The sequence below is a fragment of the Passer domesticus genome, chromosome 1, assembly GCF_036417665.1.
Source record: "Passer domesticus isolate bPasDom1 chromosome 1, bPasDom1.hap1, whole genome shotgun sequence".
NCBI classification, from domain to species: Eukaryota; Metazoa; Chordata; class Aves; order Passeriformes; family Passeridae; genus Passer; species Passer domesticus.
The window spans coordinates 27496327-27521937 of record NC_087474.1 but is presented as its reverse complement, the minus strand read 5'-3'; the positions used below and the strand labels follow the sequence as shown (position 1 = coordinate 27521937).

The 25611-nt window shown below is 36.1% G+C and overlaps 1 protein-coding gene across 8 annotated transcripts in view; it reads left to right on the top strand.

Moving 5' to 3' along the window:
- DGKB (diacylglycerol kinase beta) overlaps positions 1–25611 on the top strand; it is a 332462-nt gene that overhangs the window by 235016 nt on the left and 71835 nt on the right. For all 8 annotated transcript variants that reach the window (XM_064411308.1, XM_064411310.1, XM_064411314.1 and 5 more), the window contains 2 exons: positions 17188–17278; positions 22786–22981. In XM_064411308.1, the coding sequence (XP_064267378.1) occupies positions 17188–17278; positions 22786–22981 (287 nt within the window). The remainder of the gene's footprint in view (positions 1–17187; positions 17279–22785; positions 22982–25611) is intronic.

The following is a 25611-nucleotide window of genomic DNA, read 5'->3' as shown; positions in this document are numbered from 1 at the left end:
ATCTAGGAATGAAGAATACAAATGCTTGTCAGTCAACGTAATGAGCTGGTGAAAGCATTGTCTCTCAAGTCAATGCCATTACAGTTCCATGAGAACAATCATAACGAGGGGAACAGAATCCCACACTAACAATACCAAAAGCAAACAAATAAATCCTCCTAGAATATCAGTTGCATCACTTGAGGATAATGTGAACCCCCAAGTCCTATGAAAAAGTAAATTTCTTTTTGGTTTATGACTTGCATACTAAAATAGTGAGTACAAAACCAATATTCGTGAAGAATTCTGGAAGGATGTCTTTTGGGATGCTTTTTCAGGCACTCCATTCTATGGCTTTGATCTCTTTAACTTGTCTTTCCACCAGACCTTTTTCTCTGCCAAAGATTAGTGACATTCAGAGGACCTTAAAGCTCCATTTTTAGAGTGTATAAGCATTATTTTACACAATATTAACAGATATTTTCAGAGTAACGTGTACTTACGAACTCAAATTCTATTGGTTTTCACTATAGTGCTGTGTGGAGAGGTCTAAAAACTTCACCAAACCAAGTGAATTGCTTTAGAATAGAGCAGAGTTGTCCCCAGAGCTGGGGAACTCTGGGTGCTCCCCAGCTGTCACCTAGTGGTGATCCCAGTACCAACAGCAGCTCACTGAGGACTAAAGCTGCATCTTGGGAATTTCCAATGTCACAAAGTTCCATTTGTCCTTCTGTGTAGCATTGCTGTGTGAACTTAACCTCCAAATTTAGAAGTTCCATTTTAAAGATCAATTTCTTAATCTTTATTTAGGACTCTGTCAGCTCTCCTTTTGATATGGAGACTGTCACTCACCTAAATGTGGGTGAAATCCAGGTAGGCAATTCTGAAAGAAAAAAGGCATGGTTACGTATTATAGAAATTATTGCTCTTCAAACCCCTTGTCTGAATAATAGTCCCCATCCTTTTTGTGTTTCATTCTTCCTAATAATTCTTGAATTAGAGAAAAGAACCCGTGACTATTGTGGCTGTGCTTTTTATGAATATTCCTTAGTATGAGGCTGTAGATAAAAAGCAGTACATTCCCCAGCAGACAACAATCTTCATGTGCATAATTTACAGTACAGAACTAGTCATAGCAACTAGTAAGTAGTAACTGTCTTTTTTAATACTCAGATCATCTACATAAGAGTTGCTAGTTTTTTTGTTTTGGTTTGTTTGTTTTTTTTTAATGTTCCATGTAAAAGCTGTAAAATTAATGTTTTATTTGTCATGCTGTGATGGAATGTATATGGTTATCAGATGAAATGTGCATACACAGTAAAACAGAATGCTCAGATCCGAGGCTGTAACTCTTCCTGGCTGAGAGCAGAGCATGGCTCCTGTGATCTGAGAGTGGAGCCTTTTAAAACTTCAGTGTTTAAAAATGAGAGATTTCTTGTGCACTTTTAGGTAAAGGGAAGGAAAATCCTTTTAGTCCAGCAAACATCTGGTAGCTCAAGAATAATAAAAAAGTGCTGATTGGTTCTGACAGCTGCCTGCTTCGTAGTGGTATTTAACCAGAAATATTTGAAACAGATTGATATGAATAATGAAAGATTGCATGATGTATGACACAAATAAACTTTACCACAATTTAGCTCATTAACAAAGAAACAATGTTACATAAGGAAAAATCCTTATTTACTGTTTAACTCCTTTGTGATATTTCATTTTTAATAACCTGACAACAAATCAGGTTTTTATAATAATTTTCTGCATCAGGTATTGCAAGTATTTCATTGTGAAATAGGGTGAATGGAATGTCATTGTCCTTTAACAAGTGCTGCTGATGGATGTGGTCCATTTAAATGTACAACAGAGAGCTGAACTAGATAATGAACTTATTATTACTCTCTGAGGATTACAGGTTAGTCCCAAAGGAGTGCAGTAAGCTAGAGAAAATCCATATCTACTGGCTAAACAATAGCCAGAGGGCTGACTGGAGATATTGATTTACTTTCTAGGCCATTTAGACCTTAATGGTGGAGAAAAGCTGAAGTGCTGTTTACTTTTCTGCCAGAATCGACCAAACAACCAGTCCATTTTTTAAAGACTTTTGATTGATTTCGCTTAGAGGAATTAGAGGTGATTTATTTTTAAGCTGAAAGCAACTCGTAAATATCTCCCACTACACAGGTTCCATGAGAGTAAATGTTAAGTGGAAATGCTTACTGAGAAATACTTTGCTGCAAATCAATGTGAGCAGGTAATACTCCTTGATAGGAGCAGTCAGGTGTTGGACACCTTTCTCAAGCGTGGTCAAGCCTCTGGTTGTGCTGTGTGAGACACAGCATTTTTAAAAGACTTAACTTTGTGAAGGGGTATGAATCTGATTGCTTGGCTGAATTTGTGCCAGCTGTACCCTGCTGACTTAGAAAAGGGCCATGGCTCTGGCAGTGTAAGTGGTGTTCAAGGTCAGTAGTGAGCAGCTTTAATATTTGATGGATGAAAACAGTAATTTATCATGTGACAATTGCCCATGATACTTTGTACTCAGTGCAAATTGAGCTCTAATTCTAAGAAACAACTCGGAGAAAAAGCAAGCTAGGATGCTGAGATTAAGTATTTTCAAAATCAGGCAAGCTTAAAGAAATGTTCCTGAGCCTACTGCCACATATAGAGACATATCTAAAGAAAATAATAATATTATTTTTATTTCCTAGAGATAGCCAGTCTGGAAAAAGTCATAAGTTTATAAAAGTGTCTGTCAGGTGTTTTAGGGCTGTAATTGTACCAAATATGGTGCCAAACTCATTCTTTAGAATGTTCTCATTAAACTTACAAGAGCGGAGCTGATATGTTGATAATACTCCTGTTTAGAGATAAAGCCATAATTTTATATTAATTCCCAACACTTCATCTGTAGCTACTACTTAGGAAAATTGTGCCAGAACATTTTTTTGAAGTCCACTTGCAAAGTTAAGACCTTTCCTTAGAAAACATTGCTTGGTTCTGCTTTAAGAGAATAGTCTCTGTTTATTTGAAACAGTACTGTTATAACTGAACAGGCTTGGCTTTTTTCCTTGTCCCCACTCCCTTCTCTGAAGGGAATTAGACCTAGTTAATAAGCTTCTTACAGAAACATGTACCTCTTACTTGAAAACTAGAATTACAGTCAGCTCTAGGGATCTCACAAAAATGTGGAAAGAGGTATCTTTTAAATCTGGAAGCTACATTTCAAATCCTACATGTGTTTTATGCTACCTCTCCTACCTGCTAGTCCTTAACTCTATGCTGAGATATCTGATCCAGCCTTCACACCATGCTACACAGCTGAAAACTGATGGCAAGAAGAAATATTCAATCTTCCCATTCTCTGGGAAAACCTCAACAACAGAAAAATAGCATTACTGTGAGGTAGAGGTCATTATGAGTTTGCACCAAGATAATAATTTTTACTGCCTCTGTGCTTGTGAACTGATTCCCAAGAACTATGGAAAAGCTAAGAATTTCAGTGTGTACTTCATCCTAGTTCTGCAATGTACATAAAAATGAAAAATGGTGGCTTAATGTGTGTTCCCTGTTGAAAAACTGAAAAAGTTTGATAGAACTTATTTTTTATTTTAAGTATGTGTTCTGTAGTCAGCACACTAAGCTCTAATATAAGAATTTAGTACATGGTTTTGTGAAGTCCCAAGCAGAAAATTTTACAGACTTCTTCATATATGGTTTCTTTAGGCTTTTTTGTTTGTTAAGATTCGAAAAAGTTCACTTGCCTTTTACTTTTCTTCAGCCTTAAGAAGTTTATGGCGGAATACATTTTACAGACCTGAGATGCTAGGCTTTTAGGCTTTAATGCACTCTTAAAATTTGGGTTTTTTGAAAGAAAGACAAGCCTGCAGGCCAGCTTCTGTGACTTTATACAAGTGTGAGTGGAAGTGTTAGCTACAGTTCTCCTGTAACTACAGCAAGCTATGATACAGCATTTTATGTGGTGATAATTTGAAATTAGTTATTGAGTATTTATGGTTCAAAAAAGGCTGTGCATGTATATTTGAGCAGAAGTTGTGCAGCTGATGGTTTCCGTATGTCAAATAACATGAAGTGATTAAAAAAATATACCAGTTTAATATAAGCTTTTCTGTTTATTTTGTCATTGGGAGTTGTTTTTTGTTGTTACTTTTTAAATTAAATTTATAGAATGCTTGTACTAGAATGACTTATAGATTAGACATATTTTAACTTTCATTTAAGAGTCGGTTGATGTGGTTTAGCTAGTTAACTAGAAAAGTATTATCTCACTTAAAAAGATGAAATTTTATACTGAAATAGAGTCCAAATTATGCAAATTTGAAGAAATCAGATCAATGCCCCCAAATGACAGTATTGTCATTTCCCCGTGTTCAATTTCCTTAACAAGTTTAAGTCCTAAAGTATTACTGAATTTAAAGCACAGAATGATTACTTCACTTTATTTCAGGAGATGAAAAGCAGTGAGTAAGGATGAGGTTCAAAGAAATCTAAATCTGGGAGGTTTTTGTTGGGTTTAGATTTTTTTTCTTCTTTGCAAGTGAAGTGCATTAGGAAAGAAAACAACAGCTGGTAGCATGGAGCTGTGAGAGATTTTTAAAAGCTGGGGTGAAGTAATGATTAGAAATGCAATATGGAGCTGTAGTGTAAAAAGTAAAATCAAAGGCACTGAACTAGACAAATATAATTTAGGCAGAAGCACAGGTCTAATTACTAGTCTTGAGAGCTTAGAATTATCACCCATAAAGGTTGATTCCTCACCAATTCTCTGAGTGCAGAAAAGAATTCTAGTAGACATTGGTGCTAAATTTATGATTTTTGTAGCATATGACTATAAAAAATTAGAAAGGCGCATTTTTAAAGTGATAGTTGTGTATATTCCTGTCAAAAGGGTCTGTATAGACTTCTTCAAAGATAAATGTATATAATCACAAGGACATTCCATGAAAGTCACATAAGGAAATATTTTACAGATTTATTTTAAATATGCTTTAGAAAAATGAATTGATTTCTGCTTGTTTTCATATATTTTGAATTTTAATGGAGCACAGGAATAAAGAATAAGTGGTCTCACTATGGCCATCTAATAAGTTAAATGATTGCATGCTGGATATATAAATGTTATTTGCTGATAATCCAAGAGAGTTTTTAGAGGAATGATCCTTGGTCATACAGCTTTGTACAGAGGAACAAAACCACTGTACTCTTTTAGCTTTACTCTCTGCCTGGCAATCTGCCTTGTCCTTTAAGGTGCTGTTCAATGTAGAAAGTTTTCTAAATTTTTATTGTGAAGGATAAGATGGTAAGTAATTATAGTAGTAGAATTTATTATTTATACAGCTACCATGTGCATTTTCAATGCTAAGTCCTGATTTCTACTAAGTAAAGACCTTCTGTCACACTAAAAATGCATTCTGAAGTCTCTGCACATTTACAGAACAGCATTTTTAACCACAGCTGATGACTGCGTTCAATCTTCAGGGGAAAAAAGTAGCCTAAAAATATAGACTCACAAATATAGCATTAATCATAATATTTTCAGGTTTTTAAAAAATCAGTGGCCTTTTAAAAGCAAAACTCATCCCAATCCTACTCTACAAAATAGAAAGTAATGTACAATTATTTAACAACTATGAACTTTTTTTTCCACAAAGAGCATGAAGCTTGTCCCACATGTTTTGCCTCCCTGTTCTCTCCTGCACCTGAGATCCAGCAGCTGTGCTTTAACCCTTCAGTAGAAAAGCAGGTTGCAGAGTGTCCATGCATTTTCCCAAGAGAAAGGTTCCATGCCTGTTTTAAAATTCCTTGAAAGTGGTACTAGAGAGAAAAGACAGCTTATGTTACCTTTTGAATTGAATGTGCTACAGGGAACACAGGTGGGTTAGGTTCAGATCTTGGATTCTTCTGTGGTTCTGTGGAAAATCCATGGCTATAGGAGGACTTAGATACTTTGAAATACTTTGAAATATGTTTTGTAAATTCTATTTTAGCAAGTAAAGTGAGAAATAATGGCACTTCTTTTATGTTGAAGGGCTTGGGAGGACTGTCTTCTATCTAGATTAAGTGTTTTGAAACAAGATAGGTTTTCAGGTTCAGATTAGAGAGCTTAATATAGGATTCAAAAGTGTCTACCTACATATGAATTAGATGTCAGTGCTCTCACTATAGTCAGTGAAGAACCTGTTATTTCTCTCAATGAAGCCTGGAGAGAAACTCTGCTTACTTAGGCCTGGTCAATCACACCTTCAGTTTCATTAGTAGATATCTTGTGTCTTGTTGGAGGGAAATACTGTCTTCCTACTTCACAGGCATTTAAATGCATTGACGTGCTGAAGTGTGCTGTTAAACTAAATCCCAGGCAAGCCACCTCCTCCATAGAGGTGGAATCAGGAGATAATACTTGAAATGGGTGAGGCTTCCTAAACTCATAAACCAGCCCTTCAGTAGAAAAATAAATTTTTAACTCCTCTGAATCCCAGTCAAAGAGGCAGAGTCTGGGCTATAAAGGTTTAAACCTGTAAGGTTTAAATATTTCTGGAGGAAATTTTTAAATTTAAAAGGAGGAAGATTTAGTCAAAGATCTTCTACACAATCTGATTGTCTCCTGTGTGGTCACAGAAGAGATGCTCATTGTTTGCCTTACAGCATTTGGTGGTTTACTTCTTTTTCTTTTCACCTGGTCTTCTCATTGTTTCCTACTTGGGATAGTATAAAGCATGGTGTTTCAAGTACTTTATGGTAATGGAAGGATTTTTTTTGGTAGGAATTGAATAGAAAGTATTGAAATACTTCAGCTTTTCAGTGAGTTAAAGTATAGGCTAGAGAAAAAGGTTATTTAATTACATACCATCCCCTGCTTTACATGGGAACAAAACTAGTTTATATGATATTTAGTTTGCTAGTTTTCTAAAACAATGTTACAGTTTTGTGTGTGAAGCAGCCAATGAGGAGTTCCTCCTTCAAACCTGTCCCTGAACCTCTGAAATATCTTACACATACTATGTGTATCTAGTGTCATGTCTGTTTTGACATATCCATATGAGTGGGTGAGGGAAAGGAATATTGTTTTTCTCCTGTGATGTAATAAAAAGATAAAATGTGGAGGTCTGTTCCTTGTGAGACAGTAGGTCTATTCTAATATATACAGAAAGGGCTTCATTTTTTTTTTAATTTTTTTTTTTACATTTGTTTAATGAGCTTTGTTGGTTCTTTGGTATGACCAAGGCTGGTAAATGTGGAACTGTTCATAGACTTTATTTTTGTTCATGATAAAAAGCTCTTGAGATTAATGAGTCACTGGTGCCTCAGCATCTGCTCCCAAGACTGGGGAATTTGGGAAAGAAACTGAAGACAAATATAAGCATAAAAATAAATAAAATGTTAAGAGCAGAAATCTTCATGATGGTGAATGGACATGAAGGATTTAAGAAGTGTAGCAGAAATGTTTATTTAGGGGAGCAAAATGACAGATTAAATCACAGCTATAATTAAGACAATTTTTAGGTGAATATTTGAGAAACAACTGTATTTTGAGCTTACCAATCAATTTGTTAAAACAATATATTCAAAAGCAAGCATCAGAAATCCATATTTAAAACAGATATTACTGTCACAGACCAGAAACAGTACCCTCTTTCACGGAGAAATATCTTGTAAACTATATCAGTCAGGTTTCATAAGAGTTGCTGTAGGTTAACCTCCAGTAATTAATCTCAGTTGAGTAAGCCACTTTTCAGTAACTCTGGAGAAAATACTTTTTATTTTCCTCATTAACATCCTGTTGCATATTGCCACAAAGCAACCTGAGGCACGACTCAAAAGTTCCTCCTGTATTATAGCACCTAGCACATGCCCCAAAGATCTTAAAAATTTTAGGGTGTGTTGTTTATACTTCCATATGGCAATTTTTACTTGTAATTTAGGATAAATTTTTCCTCCATATAGATGTTAGTAGTAGGTTCTCTGCTGGAGTCTAAAGTGTAAGGAGAGTGTGCAAGAAAGGCGTCATAATTAAAAAAAAACCAGACTTTACGGCACATAAGATTGTGGCTTGTGGGTGTGATTATCAACCTGGTGATGCTCTTGTGTTGGTTTTTTTTTGTGGTAGCCCTAGCAGAGTGAGCACTTCCAGTCTGTCTACTGTTTCTCTCAGAAACCTGAACAAATTGCATTCTGATCTGTAGCTCAACAAAATCAGGAAACAGTGCACAGTCCTCCAGTGAATTCATTGCACCTTTTGTCTGTAAATACACAGAAAACAGATGATATTTGAGAATATCAGTACCTGTCTGAAGTGTGTGAATTGACTGGTATTCAAAAGTGAACTGTCTGTACAAATATTTCAATCCAAATGGATAGCTGGAACCCGACATAAGAAGTGGTTTCCTTTCTCCCCCATCATTAATTCCCTGTTGAGAAAGTTTAATTCAGCGATTTGTAAACCTAAGACTTTGTCACTGAGAACTAATTCGTGTCTGTAAAATTAGAAATATTTTATTTTTCTCTATGCATCACTTGAAATTTATCCACATTAAATATTATCTACAGTTTCATACCCCCATCACTTAGTACTGCAACTAAGTACTTTTGCAACTTTTCATTACTTACATTTACTACTGAAAATGGTCAGAGCAAGGTGTCCAGGAATGGTTTCTTGGCCAGATGTGAGAGCATGGTTGAAGGTACGTCTAGAACTGCATAGTCGAGGGCAAAGGATGAAAATTACAGCTGGAAGGAGCTGCAGAGAGTTTTGAGAAAATTGGGCAAAGAACTGGAAAGAGGGGTACAGGCAGGTGGGCAGTGAAGGTTGCAGCCCAACTGCATGGACAACTGTGAGCTACAGTGCAAAACTATTATAAAGCATAACATAAAATGGAGTCAGATTCAGCTTTGCAGCAGTAGAATTGACAAATGTCAGGGAAAATGATCTCACAGTATTACTTAGTGGTATAAGTACTTACGGGGTAGCTTTTCAACCATGGGTGGCATCATTTTATGATATGTGAAAATGTTATTTATTGTTTAAAACTAGAACTTGTCCATGAGGATTTTAGCTCTTCTGCAGTTATCTATATGGCCTCTACTTATGCTCTGTGCCATAGGAGATTAACAATTAGATTTGCCAGAAGTACAGTTGGTAATGGAAAAAGGAAAAAATTGACAAAGATGTCTCTATTAAAATCATGCCAGTCACACATAAATCTCTTATGGATGTGCATCTCCACTGGCTATTTCCTTACCTTTGCGCATGATTCATTATAAAGAAGAACAGGAATTATATGATTGTTAAGACAGAAGTAGAAAGAAAAGAACATTAGAAAAAGTCATACATTCTTATTAATATATATTATGTGCTGCAATGAAATCATTTTTACCTAAGTATAAAATTACCTAGATAATAGATTTATGAACTGTAAGAAAAGATGGAAAATATGTTGTCTGTTGAAAACTACTGTGAGAGACCTGGTAAAAATATTCTTTGTATTTAATTGTAGAAAACACTGAATATTTTTAGCAACTGACATTTTATTTATTTTATACAGTATTGAGTATTTAATTAGATAATATGTAATGTATGCAGATATTTCTATCACCAGACATACAAATTACAATCTCTATGACATATAATATGCTGTAAATTTTTACTTCACAGAATGAATTAATTTGTAAAATACCTCTGAGATCATCAGATTATCGAGTCCAACCTATGACCAAACTAGGACATGGTAGTAAATGCCATGTCCAGTCATTCCTTAAACACCTCCAGGGATGGTGAGCACCACTTCCCTGGGCAGCCCATTCCAATATCGAATCACCCATTCTGTGAAGAAGTTCTCCCTAATGTCCAACAGCTTGACACAGGTCATCTTGTCCTGTTACTTGTTGCCTGGGAAAAGACACTGACACTCACTTCCCCCCCCACCCCCCGGCTACTCCCTCCTTTCAGGCAGTGCAGAGAGTGAGACAGGCTCCCCTGAGCCTCCTTTTCTCCAGGCTAAACAACCCCAGCTCCCTCAGCCTCTCTTCTCAGAACCTGTGTTCCAAACCTTTTACAACTTCGTTGCCTGTCCCTGGATGTGCTCCTCAATGTCCTTCCTGAATTTAAGGGCCCAGAGCTGGACACAGCATTTGAGGTGTGGCCTCAGCAGTGCTGAGCACAGGGCAGGAATTTCATCCCTGGTCCTGCTGGCCGCACTGTTCCTGGTACAGGCAAGATGCCTTTGGCTTTCTTGGCTGTCTGGGCAAGGCACATTCAGCAGCTGCATTCAGCCACACTTGTTCAGCAGCTCTTGACCAGCAGCCCCAGGTCCTTTTCTGCTGGGCCATTTTCCAGCTGCTGTGCCCCCAGGCTGTAGCACTGCGTGGGGTTGTTGTGGCCAAGGTGCAGGACCTGGCTCTTGGTCTTGTTGAACGTCACACTGTTGATCTTGGCCCATCAATCCAGTCTGTCCAGGTCCCTCTGCAGAGCCTTCCTGCACTCCAGCAGATCAGAACACCAACCCCAAATGTCTGCAGATTTACTAATGGTACTCTCAAGCCCCTCATCCAAATCAATAAAGATAGTAGGCAGGTCTGGGCCCAATGCTGATCCCTGGGGAACATCACTAGTGATGGGATGTTGGCTGAATGTGGCACCATTTGCCATCAGTCTCTGGGCCCTGCCATTCAGTCAGCTAGAGAAGAGTGTGTCTGTCACTTGCTGTTGAATGTATGTCTTTCAGGCTGGGACTCATTAAACCAAAAGTAGCAACTTCAGACACACCTTAGTAAGCTTGTTTTTCCCGAAGAGACTTTTTTTTTTTCCCCATACATTGGGAGTCACTTTCATTTTGCTTTATGGTATAAGTGTCCACAAATTGAATTAAAATCATAGAATGTTTGGGATCGGAAGGGACCTTTAAAGGTCATCTTGTTCTGACCCTGCTGCCATGGGCAGGGATACCTTCCAGTAGACCAGTTGCTCAAAGCCCCATCCAACCTGGCCTTGAACACCTCCAGGAGGGAGGGATCCACAGCTTCTCTGTGCCACCTGTTCTAGTGTCTCACCACCCTCATCATAAAAGAATTCTTCTTTATGTCTAATCTGAATGTAGTGTTTTTCAATTTGATAGAATTATAAATAATAATAAACCTTCCATAGAGCTAGATTATTCCCAGCTGTATACTACATGGAATTTTATGCTATCCTCTGTTGTGTTTGGTAATGATAACCAATGTCAGTGACAGAATATTGGAAGAGATGTTCAGCTTTTCTGCCTATCATGATGTTTTCTATACTGCTAGTTTCATTTTTAGACCTTATTATCTGTATTGTCAACCTTAAGAAATATGTTTTTTATGTAGGTCTCCTTTAGGATTATTTTATTTTTCTTCTCTTCTGTACTTTATCATCATACCTTTTTCAGTGCTGCAGAACTTCAATGCATTTCAAAATTAAGTTCCTATCTTCTCCTCATTCCTCTGCTTTTTTCCCTTTGTACTGCTCACAGTTTCTCCTCTGTGGAAATATACCTCCATTTCAACACACTTTTCTGGTATTTTTGGTTCCCTGCAAACATTATTCTACATTATTCCACATTTGGTTGGAACAAAAGAGTGAACAGGGGAGAAAAGGAAGGTAAAGAGACCTGTTCCTTTTAAATACATAGCATGAATCTGTGTCTCTGAGCACCTTCGAGACTTGTGGTGGATGAGATGATAAGCATCTACTCTTTATGGTTTCTTTGCTACTTTTTTTTTCCTGCCATAGAATTTTCTTTTTTAAATTCATTACATTCTGTACATTGTTGTTCATGAATGCTGCTCTTAGAATGGGAGCTTTATGCTGAAAATTCTATGAGTTTATGATACAGATTGAGATCAACTCTTGACACTCACTGACAAAGAAACAGTACTTCTGCAACAAAGCTGGAATAGTCTTTAAAAAGGTATTTTCAGAAAGCAGAGCTAAGAGATTACATTTTGAGGAACAATATACTTTCTGGAGGAATTAAAGTTTTGCTTGTCCATGAGCAGACATCCTTACAGAGATTTGTATTAGAGCTTGCTTCCTGGCAGTGGACTTTTCAAGGAATTTACCTTGGAAGACTGAAGAATTCTAGTACTTTCCTGGATAAAAAATTCTCTATTATAGATTAAAGGATAAAAGTTGACAGAACTGGAGACAAAAATTAGTTGTTTCTCTGCCAATGAATATGGCAAATAAAGCCTTCCAAAAGTCTATTTCCAAGTGGTCATAATATGATTAAATTATGTATTTATTTTCATGCAGATGGCTAGAGGAATATTCTTGATGCAAGGCCATTCTCATGCTAAATTTTAAATCTCTGCTCAGAAGGTGTAGCTGTATTAAGACATTTCAAAGTGTGTGTTATCAAACACTCTTAATATAAGCAATTATACATGTTTTTAATCCAGTTGTTTTCAAAAATGGTCAAAGTATTTCAGCTGACATTCTACAAAAATGACAGACATTTTCTGATGCAGAAATTTTAGCTGAAGTCATTGAAGCTTGACACTGCATAAAGTGTAAATAAATATAATAAATATAAACAGTAAATATAAGAAGTGTAAATAGGATGTGGTAGAAAGTGTGACCAACTTGCAAATGTAGCAACAAGCTCTTGCCCCAAGTGAAGACTGTAAATGCCAGAATAAGAATTTGTTAATGAAGTAAAAGTTACTCCTTTTATTGTGACCTTTTATTAGCACCCCATAACTGGTCTATTGTTCCACATGTTCTGACAGAGTGTTCATACTGCCGTGAAGTATAGATGCTCTTCAGGTGTTGAATACAGTATTTACTATTTCCATATTTAGATACAGGACAATTTTTCAATGACATGCCTTGTAATTGCTTAATCAGAAAGGTTATATAAAATAGTTTTAGCAGTAGGGGGGTTTCTGATTAACTGATAATGGAGCAAACCCATATCACAGACTATTTTGATTATTTTGCCTTGATTACCAAATATTAGTCTGAACTTTTCCAAGAAAGATGTCTAAGTTCTTAAGTCTGATATTTATCCACAGTACAGAAATGCTGTAAGAAATGGCAGTATTAGCCCTCTTATAATGTTGTTAGGACCTGCCCCTGAAGGTGAGAGTAACTGAGGTTCTTGTTAGCAGATCACTTGGGTAGATCAGAGTGAAATGACATGGAATGACCAGTGTTTATGTATACACAGGTGCCACCACCCGTGGATCCAGTGATGAGATTTGATTGTTGCTTTGTTGAAGTGATGGTCACAGTCTTGATCTGTCAGGGGTAAGGAAGCCCCTGAAACATAGAGTTCAGTGTGTTGATGTATGTTCAGTTTTAGCTAGGATCCCAAGGTACCTCCCCTGGGGTGGGAGTTTGACACTGTCTATGGAAATGTTGTGGATCATGTTCAGTCCTCTGGTGGAAGGCCCCAGAAATTAGTCTGGGGCACTTTGGGGATCTTTGATGGTTTATGACATCTTCTAAGACATTACATCTCGTTCTCACATTCGCTTGGTTTAGCCAGTTATTCCCTATCAGAAGGGATGAAAACCTTCAGGCCTGTCCTGGTGCTTCCCCACGACCAGAGGTTTATGCCTGAGCAAGTTATGTAGCTGAGGATATTGGCGTGATAAAAAGCATTATCCCATATAGAAAGATCTTACCAGCCTCTTCCCTCACTTGGCTCAAACCCCAGCTTGTTGCTGAACAGACTGGTTTGTTGTGGTCCTCCTCTAGTGCTCACCCCCTCTGCACCTGTTCTGTTCTTAGGTTTAGCCACTACACACCCAAAACCTCTCCTCATCCTCCCCTTTGGCTGGGGGATGCAAACCTGGCCTCAGCAAAGCTCCTGCTGCTTTTGCAAATGGCCAGTTGCATGAGTCATTAACCATTAACATTTCAGTCTCCCGCAACTGTTGTGTGAATTTATTTCATCACTGTTAAGGATCATTCCACTTATCAGAAGATTGACCAATACTTGAAAATGTGGAACACTGCCAGCATAAAAAGTGTTTAGGTTCTTGAAGTACAGTTTTGTTTTGTCATTCCTACGCCTGTAGTCTGTATATTTTGACATACTGTAATAACAATAGCAACATAGGTCAGCCTTTAATCATGATTGATATTCTATTTATATTGTCAAGTCTTTCAGAGTTTAGTTCAAAGCATGTGAAAAAAAACCAAAAAAACCAAACTGTTTCCTGTAGAATAATCTATTCCCTTTCCTATTCCAACCAAACCAGTGTTGGAAAGAAGGAGCAGACTTCAAACTTATTTTTGGTCATCTCTTATTAAAAGCTGAGAAAAGTCTAAATCATTTCCTCTGGGAGAGAGAAAATATACATGACAGCAGCCTGTGATTCAGTTTCATACAATTTTTTAATGTGGCAAAATTGTCATTAAATATGTATTTGTTTAGTAATCTAAAATTTACTTAAATTGTGGAATAAATTAGAAGAAGTTCATTAATCTTCTGTTGCTGCTGTGTTAATAAGCAGATGAGCTTTACCTCTTTGAAACAGGAAGGCAAGTGGAAGATATGAACTAGAGGTTGGGGTTTTTTAATTATTAGAAAAATTGTAATATTTACTAGAATAATAAGACCTGTCTTGTTTACAAAAATTTCAGTATAATTTCTCTGGAGTTCTTTGTTTAACTCCATTTTGTATCTTTATGAAAAGTAATACAAGCCTCTGTTCAATAAAATATATAGTGCATTTGAATAAAGCCACAAAATTTAATCTATTTCATGGCTTGTAAAGGAAATTGGTAAATCATTTGAAAATGAAGCATAAAATTATTTGTATCTACATTTATCTTTGCATTTGAAAAGCTGTCAAGTAAGTTATCTTTCTATGGTTAAAACAGACAGTTTACTAGAGAATGGAGAACAGGCTCACAATACATTTTTCAGCCTGGTAGACTCTTATAGGTTATATTTAAATTACCAGAAATCAAAAGCTCACCTGAAATATTTACTTAATCTTCAGTTATAAGATTCTACAAAATTTATAGATCTAAATTTTCTAGTAATCCTTGAGTGCATTGACAGTGCTGGGTTTTGTGTGACTGAGTTCAAAATACCTGAATTTGCCACAGAGTATTCTGAATGACTCAAAAATATATGTCTATTTTAACTTTGTGTAAGTCAGAGTTTATGTAGAGTGCTAATAAATGAGTCTATTTAAAGCAGTCTTTTAAATAAAGAAGAAGAAAAGATTCTTCATTTGGGGTAAAAGTAACTGAATAGCAAAAGGAAAGGCTATCCAAAGAGAAGACACATAGGCTTTTTTATCTGAATAATAGGCTCAAAAGACATTACTAATTATTTTTATGAGTATTTACATCAAGGTTTTGTTGGTCTTCTTGGGTTTTTTTTCCAGTTTTTTTGTTTGTTTGGGAGTTTTGGGTTGTTTTGGGGTTTTTTGTGGTTTGTTTGGTTGTGGGGTTTTTGTTTGGTTGGTTGTTTTTTGTTATGGATCATCCCTATGTGGAAAGTAGTGGGAAAATGGATGCGTTCATATCTTCCAAAGGCACACAATGGAAATTCAAGACTTAGTTCACATTTCTTTGGGACCAAAAGGTTTCTAAATTTTTCATGTATGTTGGTATAAGCAGAGCCTGACTTGATCCCAGGTTAGTATGGCAGTGTGCTGGCTAAACTGGAGGTGCAGAAGGTATAACTGCAGGTATATCAGATCATTTCCATTCTAGATTCACGAAATCTGGATCTGAATCAGGCCAGAACCCTTCTGGTTGTTAGAGCTCCTTTGAGAAGATGCGGTTTATCTGAGAGAGGGTTCTCAAAAATAGTTTCCAAATATTTCCAGATTTTCTGTGTAAAAACCTTTGGAAATCCCTGTAAATTTTTCCATCGGAAGCGTGTCATTTCCTTATTACTCTTCCCAACTCTGTGTAGGCTGCCAGGTTGGACATCTTTACAGCTCTCTGATGCTGCATCAGGAATTGCTGGCTCTTATGCAAACAGGTTTCTGGAATGGCCAGTACTGCAATACCTCTTCTTACTTTGTGATTTTAAGAGTCATTAAGTAAATTTCAACAACAATTAAGTAGTCTCCTATATGTAATTTGAAGTAATTAAAAGTAGGATTTGTACTTTTGACATGTTTTATAGTCATCTACATTTTTGTTTCATTCTTCTCTACTTTAGCTCATGCAGACTCCATTGTTTTGAAGTTAGAAGCACAGTGTGCTGTGCCTGTGTCAGAGAACAGTTTATACAAGTGGAGGAACTGTGTTCATATCTGATTCCTAAGTGGGAATAATGAATTCTAATTCAGTGACTTTTGTTGTGGTTGTTTAGCTTTTTTTTTGCCTTTTTTTTTTCCTTTTTTTTTGTTACAGAATAATAATTACTCATGGGAGTTCACAAAAAGTACACATACTTATTTGAAATGGTGCTGTTGGCGTCCTGATTGTATTTAACAGTATGCAATAAATCTGGTAAAACAGAAGTTCAGTCTTTATGTATTTACAAAGAAAAAAGTGTAAATTCTGCCTGCTGTCATGATAAACTAAGCAATTTACTGGCATTTAATCCAGTTTTATTTTCCTCTGGAACCTGTTAATGAACTTCAAGATGCAGGTCTCATTGCCCATTTAAAATGTGTCTATGAGTGAATTACCTGGTAATACAGCTCTCCTTATGCAAAATATCTAAAGATTGTTAGATCTCGAATTTTTATTTTCTTCTGGTATCTCGTCTGTCATCATCTGCAATAGGCATTTGTCTTTACTTTTAACTAGCTTAAGGCAAGCTACATTTTTTGGCTCTTCTTCATGATGGGATTGCCCTGCTTGCACATTCTACTACTCTGCAGGATAAAGATGTTAACTGTGAATCAGAAATCATATAGTAGGTGTAAGACATGAAATAAAATCGATACATTTTTCTGAGGCATGTCACTGGTTAAGTGACAGAAAATATTCTGATAGTGACTGAAAAAGAAAAGTCAAAGGTACATTTGAACCTGTCAGTTCAACATATTCCTGTTATCCCTTTAGGGGATATCATACAACTTGACACCAACATTTAAGCTTTGAAAATTATGAGCTCATCTATTTCAAATGGGATGTCACATGTTCCCAAGCCTTTGCCATTACTTATAGTGGAAGACAGGATGATCACTTTTGTCACATATTGATAGTGAATAAGATCTTTCTTTTTTTCTTTTCTTTTTTTTTTCTTGTTTCAGAATGAAGAACAAATTTTGGTATTTTGAATTTGGCACTTCGGAAACTTTCTCAGCCACCTGTAAGAAGCTGCATGAATCTGTAGAAATAGAAGTAAGAAACTAATTGTTGCCTTTATCCTTGAAATGTCACTAGTTTGGCTGAAATGCAGGGAGCAAGGGCGCAGAGTGCCTGAATCCAACAAGGCAAAGCAGTGCACATCCTTTCGACCCTATATTCCAAAATATTATTTTTATCATGTCTATTTGTAGTGTAGCCCTGCACACTGGAACAAAGTTCAGTTTGATGATTAGTGAAGTCTTAATACAGTAGACAAGGTCAAGAGGTGAAATATAACATTAGAAATCAATAGGGAGTGTGGCTAGGTCAGGTGGAAAAATGAAAGACTGTTGGAGAGAGTGAGAGCTGCTGCAGGATTAAAATAATAAAAAAATAATCTTATTATTTCTAGGTCCCAAGGTTTTATAACCTTTAAAACTCAATTCCCTAACATTGTACGTACTTTCCTGAATAAAGGTTAAAGAATATATGTATTTTTTGAATTATTCCCCTTCATTAAATAGCTTTTCTCTCTGCACAAGGGGTCATCTTTCCATTATACATTGAACATTAACTAAAAAGACACAGGACACTTACAGACAAAATGGGAATTTAAAATAATGTGCCACTGCTACTTTGATGGTTGCTAGAATAAGTGGCTGAATTACATAAACTGTTTAAGCATCTGATGTTTATGAATAAGTACATGAAAAAATGAGAAATGAGTGAAGATACAAACCTGAGAATTTAGGTTAAATAATGAAATCATTTCTCAAGAGGATTATGGTGCTTTTCCTTTCCAGTAGTAATGAGAAACTGCATGTGTCAATGGAGTATTTGTATGAGGCACTCAGAGAGGTCTGGTGGGAGCTATGAGAGTCCAGTCAAAGCCTCCTGAAGGGTGAATTCTGAATTATCTGAAGCAACCATAGCAGAACAGTAGCAGAAAATACTGAGACTGAATCTGTGAGACCGTCAGTACCACACTTGCCTGTTATGCTGTTATGTTTCTCTTTGAAGTGAAAACCTGCTCCTCTTGTGTTAGATTAAAATATAATAAAAAATTTTAAAAAAACTCCACTGGAAGCCTTAGGAAAAAAAACTTAACAAAAAAATCACCCTTGCTTCCCAAGAGAGTGCTTCACACACATGAGTTTAGGGAAATGTACATGAAAAATATTTTATTAGTTATTAGAAGAAATGCTTACCTGGTTTGATTAGGTTTGAATAAACTGCAAGTTAAATGTACCTTTTGATTAAATACAATTTGAAGAGCTGGCTTTCCCAATAAAATACTGATATCTAGGGAAAGTCATACATATCCTGATATATACTAAGATGTGAACTTAATAATTTTAACCATTCAATGAATGATTAAATGTTAACATCACAAAGCAAACAAGTAGGTATACAAGTTTGTGGTGCTGCTGCTATCAGTTGTGTAATTACTACATATTCATGTCAGTAACTATTATTACCAAGAAAGCGTTACATTGGCAGTATATGAGGCATGTTTGTTAATACTCACTTCATCTATCCTAGTCATTACCATTAGTCATACAGTTAGAAACAAAAAGCATAGTTTCCAAAATTTACAAGAACTATTATTAAGTGGTTATTTGTATATTTATTTACAATGAGTAAATTACAATACTTGCTGGTATGTTTGTATCTAATGTTTCTTGTTTGAACATTATCAGCATTTTAGTCTGATTTTTAACTTGATGTCTCTTGGGGATGTCACTGTAAATGGGAGGTTGATGCATGAGACCACATTTCACTCCAGATAAAATGCACAAAGAATGTGCTTGCTCTACAGCCAAATTTTGAATGAACAAAGCCTGAGAAGATTAAGGAACTGTATCTTTGACTTAGATGGTGATCAAATGTTCTCTGGGCAAATATTTGTTTAGCCTTGTATTTGATTTCTAACCTAATTAAGCTTGGTTTTTCTGACATACATTCTTGACTCATGTTCTGTATGTTTTCTTCTGTGTGAGTGGGAGATGCAGAACAAAGTTGGATAGCATTTTTATATTATCCAGAATAAGATGTATTTTTGTTTTCAAAATTGGATGTAAGAAGTTGAGGAGAGGTTCTAAAGGGAAAGAAACCAAAATGAAACAAACCAACAAACAAAAACTAGGACAAAATTAAGTATTTATTTTCAGTAATAATATGTCAGTAAACAAGGCTGAAGATTTTACAATTTAGAGAACTTAAAGTTTATTTCCACTTCAGAAAAAAAAAGGTATGTGAAAGATATTTAATGAGAGTAGGTATAGATGTGGTATAAGTAGGGATGGCATGGACCATACCTGCAATGCTGTTAAGCATAATGGGAGCAGTGTAAGCCTTCTAGACCACCTGGTGTTAATGGGTGATAGAAAGGAGTTTAAAACATTCCTGTACACTTGCCTGATATTGCCTTTGGTTTCACAGCAAAGCCTTAATATCAGCTCTTTTTAGGCATAGATATGTATTTTCTCAAAAGAGAGATGATCTGAAAAAAATTGATATGATAAATAAGGTATAAACAATAATACCCAAGAAGTAAATTAGGCCAGGAAAGAAGGCAAAAAAAGAGTTAGAAGAGCTAGTGTATCTTTTTTGTCTACATAAGCATACTCCACATTTTAAAAGTATGCTTTTGTTTTTAACAGCATCATTACATTATTTGAAATAAAAAGAAAAAAGAAAAGGAGGAGAACACGTGTGTTTTGTTTTGTTCTAACACATATGAATGTGCTAGAACTATGCAGAGCTACCTGTAGGGCAAACTTTTTGTCTGTGTACGAACAAAAGAAATGCTCCTTTCCTAATTCAGAAAGTTGCTCATCACTGGGGGACTCTGAGGCCTCCTCACATAATTGTCTTAGTGTACTACCTGCTGTGCTCAATATTGAGTGAAAATGGAAGCTAGACCCCGCACCGTCCTATTTCACAATTCTTCTTTTATTTAAATAATTCCAGTCAGTTTGGGGGACGCCAGACCTTTATAAATTAACAGCAGGGAAATACCAAAGGTGTCAGATTGCATATTTATCATCTTTCTCGTGTAATACTTAAATATGTATTAAGAAGTGACTGACATAAATTAGGCAGATTTCAGAAGCCACAGGCCGTGGCTTGTAGAGGACCCCCTTCTGCTTGACATTTCATCCTTGTCAAAGATCAAATTATTTTAATTTAGGCTGCAAATTATAAGAAATGAAGACTTCTTTGTGGGAATTCCCTGTGGTAATCTGACTTTTGTTGTTACTGCTGCTTGTCAGTGTGCAAAAGATATAATATGCATGCAAATAAGGTTAAAAAATATGTACTATCTAATTATCCAGCCAGTACATTCCACTTGAAGACAGTGGGAGGCCTGACACACAGTATGTGTTTGATTCATTGAGGCCTGCAGGGTATTTACACAAGATTACTTTTAATTATGAAATTAATATCTGTTTATCTAGAATGTATAGCAGTAAGTGAGCATACACATGAGCAGAATTTTTAGCAAAATAAATCATCTTAGTATTTAATACATATAAAATACTGGGGAAAACCACAATTTTGCTTCCAAAAATGACAGTGAAAGCCTAGGCCTTTATTCTTGTAAGAAAAGTGTTATTAAAAAGTTACACTTTCAATTACAGTAGTTGCCACAACTGCCAATTCACTTTCAGATATGCCTTTTGACTTTAAAGTTTTCCCTGTATGATCTACTGATTCTTGAAGAGCAAATATGAAATGGAAATCTTAGCGTCAAAAATGTTCTCTGTCCAGATTTATGCTCTTCTTAGAAGAATTAAGATGTGTGTGCATTATAATACAGTTCTTTTTATGATCTCAGAAAGTTTCAGGATAGACAATTATTCACAGTTATTCTTGCGTTGTACTTGGCTTTTCTTCTTCAAAGCTACAATAAAGTTTTAGGCAGAGAGGAAGAAGTGCCAGTGACCCACAGAGCAGCAAGCTGCAAGATGTCAGTGGACTACTACTGAGGCATGCTTAATTATTTTTCCAGTTTTCTCCCTGATTATTGTGTGTTGGAATTGCAAAATAATACCCTTAATCAATTTGAAATGGATGACTGGTCCTCTACAAGCCTGCAGAACATTGCAGGAGTAGGATGAAATGTTTTAAAAATACGCTGCTCTACACTGTGGTCCATATGACTTGCCAGGATGTCGATACACTCTATCTATGTTGTGAGGAATGAAGCTTACATGGGCAACTCTGGCTGGTTCAGTGAACTAATGAGTCGAAGTGGGTGCTTTGCTTTCCAGCTGCAGGTTCCACTGTAGCAACATGAAGTTGTGATTTATTTTCTCCTGTGGAGGTTCTTCAGTATTTTGCTATATTTTATATGAGTTAAAAACTTCCTAATGTTGCCAAGGAGGAGGACTGAGCTTGAGTAAATTATTGCCAATGAAGGCTAGGTGTATGCTATCAAGCTAGGTTCATCTCATCCAGTGTATCTCAGGTGAACTGTATTTGCAAATGCTTGTGTTCAACCACCTGAGAAAATGCTGCAGTTTATTGCTGGGCAAGTCTGATATGTTAAGATCCCTGAGCGATTCTCCAGAAGTGAAAAATATGGTCCCTTTATAAGGTATAATTGGAAGCCAGATTTAGCATAGAAATGTGCTTGTATAAAATGTCTTCATGTCCAGGTTTGCTATAGGAAGCATGAGAAACACACACCAGTGACATAAGATGGGTATAATTCCATTACTGAAGGAACTATCCCATAGACTAAGATTACTTCCATGTGTCCCGTAAGTCTTGGAAAGGTTTTAGATCACTGATGCCTCTTCTATAGCTCCACATGCTATGTTTTCCTTTAGCAGTGATGCATATTTCGGAGAACTCGTTGATGAACGTTCTGGGGTAAGAATTGCTGCAGCTGCATCAGGAATTGTTGTACCCATTTCTACTGATTTTAGTATTGCTAGTCAGCCATAGCCCTATGCTGATATGCTTGTTGTGCCTTTGGATTGAAATGAGTACCTGTGTGCTGTTCTGTGCTCCTGGGGCTTGCTTAGCCCCTTTTCCATAAGTCTGTGTATTCTCTGCCTGCAGGGGCTTTGTATTCCATCTGTTGTGGAAGGGACTCAGTTGCAAGAGTTACAAGTATCACTGCAAAATCATAAGGCAGAAAATTTAGGTGGAAAAGGCAACAAAAACTCCAATTATTGGTAAATTTTGGCAGCATAAATGTTTTTCTGCTAATATCTGTAGCGAAGCTAGAAATATATTTCACTTGGGTCAGTGAATAGGTATCAGATAACAAGACATCACCATATGGTCCCACACTTAGTCAATCAAAAGCTGAATAGCAATCTTATTTTACCTTCTGATTGATGATCTGTTCTTATCTCATACCTCCTTTTCAGGTACAAGTATATCTCTTAGGTGTAAACACTGAATAAACTATTAGCAGTGTTAAGAATGATAAATTGCTGAAGAAAAATATCTGAGAAAAAGAACATTCAGATTTTTCTTTCTTTCTTACTGCTTTCTCTCTTTTTTTCTTTTTTTTCCTTTTTTTCCCCTTCCTTTCTAATCAGTGTGATGGAATTCAGCTGGACTTAATCAATATCTCTCTGGAAGGAATTGCCATTCTAAATATCCCAAGCATGCATGGTGGATCGAATCTTTGGGGAGAGACAAAGAAAAGACGCAGCCACCGTCGGACAGAAAAGAAGAGGTCAGATAAAAGAACCACCGTTATAGATGCCAAGGAATTGAAGTTTGTGTGCCAAGGTAAGCTTAAAGATTGATACAGGCTATCTGGCTCCATACTGTCAACTTGGTTATATAAATGACCTTGTCAAGAAAAAGGACAGACAGTTCTTAGATATTTCCTTTCCTGTGCATTTAGCTTTTCTGGTGGGAAACACTGCCAGAAGGGCACAAACAAAGATGTACTGCCAATTGCAGTCTCTATACTTGCAAACCTGCCTCGGGTATTACCTGATAAGCAGACTAATCACTGTGGCACTGTTGGCTACTGGGGCATTCAGTCTAGAAGTAGTTGAAGATTTTGGAGTTGGAAGGTGCTTTCTGAGCATTTATAATGCTTCTTAATGTCAGTGTGCATATTACTTGGGGATAGTTGTGCCCTCATTCTAACAAGCTTTGGCCAGAGGTGAGGGAAATCAGAGTAAAAAGAGCAAGCTATCTATAGATTTTATGTTACTATGTGGTAACACTGTATGAATCCTTGAATACATATTCTGTAGGTGGCTTGCATAGGCATGATAATTTTTTTCAGGGTTCATATATTTTCCTGGTGATTAGATGCACTTACTCAATAAATTTTATTATTAAACATAACTCTTGACAAAACCAGTAATAAATAACAATTGCTGTTCTTCTCTGAGAATCTGAATACTATGCATTGTAACACTTGACTGCACATCACAAGCCCGAGTAATTATAAGCCATCATTCTCTTCACACCAAAGGAATGAACAGTTTGGGGTTTGTTTGTTTGTTTTTCTCTATCCTACAAAAAGGATTGTCTTTTGTTTCAGAGTATCTTCTTGCTTCTCCTCATTATTCTGACTTTATAAAGATCATGACTTAAATGTCTTATGCTGTTGGGATCCTTCCCCTAGTTTTGAATATCCTATTTTTACATTTCATCAGCAGTAATTTTTAAGTCACTAGTTATAACATTGTTCATTATTATGTGTTTTTATATTAATTCAGCTAAATTATCTGGATGACAAAAGTTTAGGAATAAAATAATTTTTTATGGCTTAGAGGCTGCAATAAGAACTAGCATTCAATTTCTGTGAGCTCTAGCAATTTTACTTATGTTCTCAGTATCTCAGTGTGACTTACCAATACACTCTGTCAGCCAAAGCCTCACCAGGCACTAAGCTTCTGCATATGCTACAATTCTGTGTTATGCCCTGATGTTCAAGAGCTGGAGGCTGCAGGGTAAAGGGCTCAACAATTTTTTTCCTTTTGTTTTTCTCTTGAACACAGGGAGACAGGACATTTGTCCTCTTGATAGTAGTGAAACAGACATTATCATTTCTTTAATTATTGAAATTATGTGCATCTTTGATACATATTTAACAGTGATTTCAATCTACTGACTATAATTGATGTATTAAAAGGGCATTGCAACACTCAATTTCCATTTTCCTGGACAGGATAAAATAAAATTACAATAAAAGTATTAAAGACTGAACAGAATTTCCCATGTTATGTGTCGAGTGTTCATAACGCAGACATTAAGCACCTTAGTTTAGAAAAACTGTTCTCATTACTTATTTTTTAATCACTTTGTACGCCCCATGGATGGAAGTAGCTTCATCCAAAGGCAATTTTAAAGCAGAGGTTGACTTCTCAATATCCAAAACTAGATCACCTCTCAGATCACTGAATACATAGATAGTATTATTGTTTGCATCTTCACTAGCATTCCACTGCTGAGCAGTATCCTTCTTGGATTTCAGAGTGGTCTATATTTATTTTGTTCCAGTTTGCAACACTGAGCAGTCTTGAGCATGCAAAGTGGATTCCTTTTAAAGGTGTGGGGTGTGTGGGGATGGGAGCTACATGCTCTACTGCAAGTGCATGTTTAGCCCATGAAACCAGGTTAAAACAACTCAAAATAAAACTCAAAAATGAAGATAGTGAAAACTCAAAAATGAACGTGAACATTTCAGAATCATCTGATTAGCTTAATGGACACACTCCTATCTTATACTGCAAAGAACAGCCACTTAATTCTACTAGCTAAGATAGATTCTTAGGTTGAATGTGCTTCTTCAACTCAGAATTCAAGATTATTGCTGAATAATGGAATTCAATCAATTTTATGTCTACGCTTCTCAAACAGTTTTGATAAATCTGAATCTACTCACTGGGGAAATAACTGACTCTCACTTGAAAACATTATGATTTTTTCACTAGCTGATTATTTTCTTAGGCACTATGTATTTTTGGCACATTGTACTTTTTAGTTTGAAGAAAACATTTTGCAAGCTATTAATACCTTCTGCAGAGATAGTTATTGCTGTCTTGAGAACCATGATAAATACATACCTCCTTGTTAACTTCTGTTTATTAACTTATTCTGAATAAACATCCTTGTAGTTATTTTTATGTTCAAATAAAGCCTCTAATCACTTGACAACTAAGCACTGCACTTCCTAGGAGAGAGCAATCAATCCTCAGGTTTTCCTACGGATACATATATATATATATATATGTATGTGTGTGTCTATATATGTATATAAGATTTTGGTGTTGAATTTTGTTTGGTTTTTATAAAGCTAATGTTTTTGTATGGGACTTCTGAATAGCATGCACATTTACTTTTAGACTTTTTCAATTACAGTACAACTGTGAGTTTTTCAGCTGTGTATCAATTTG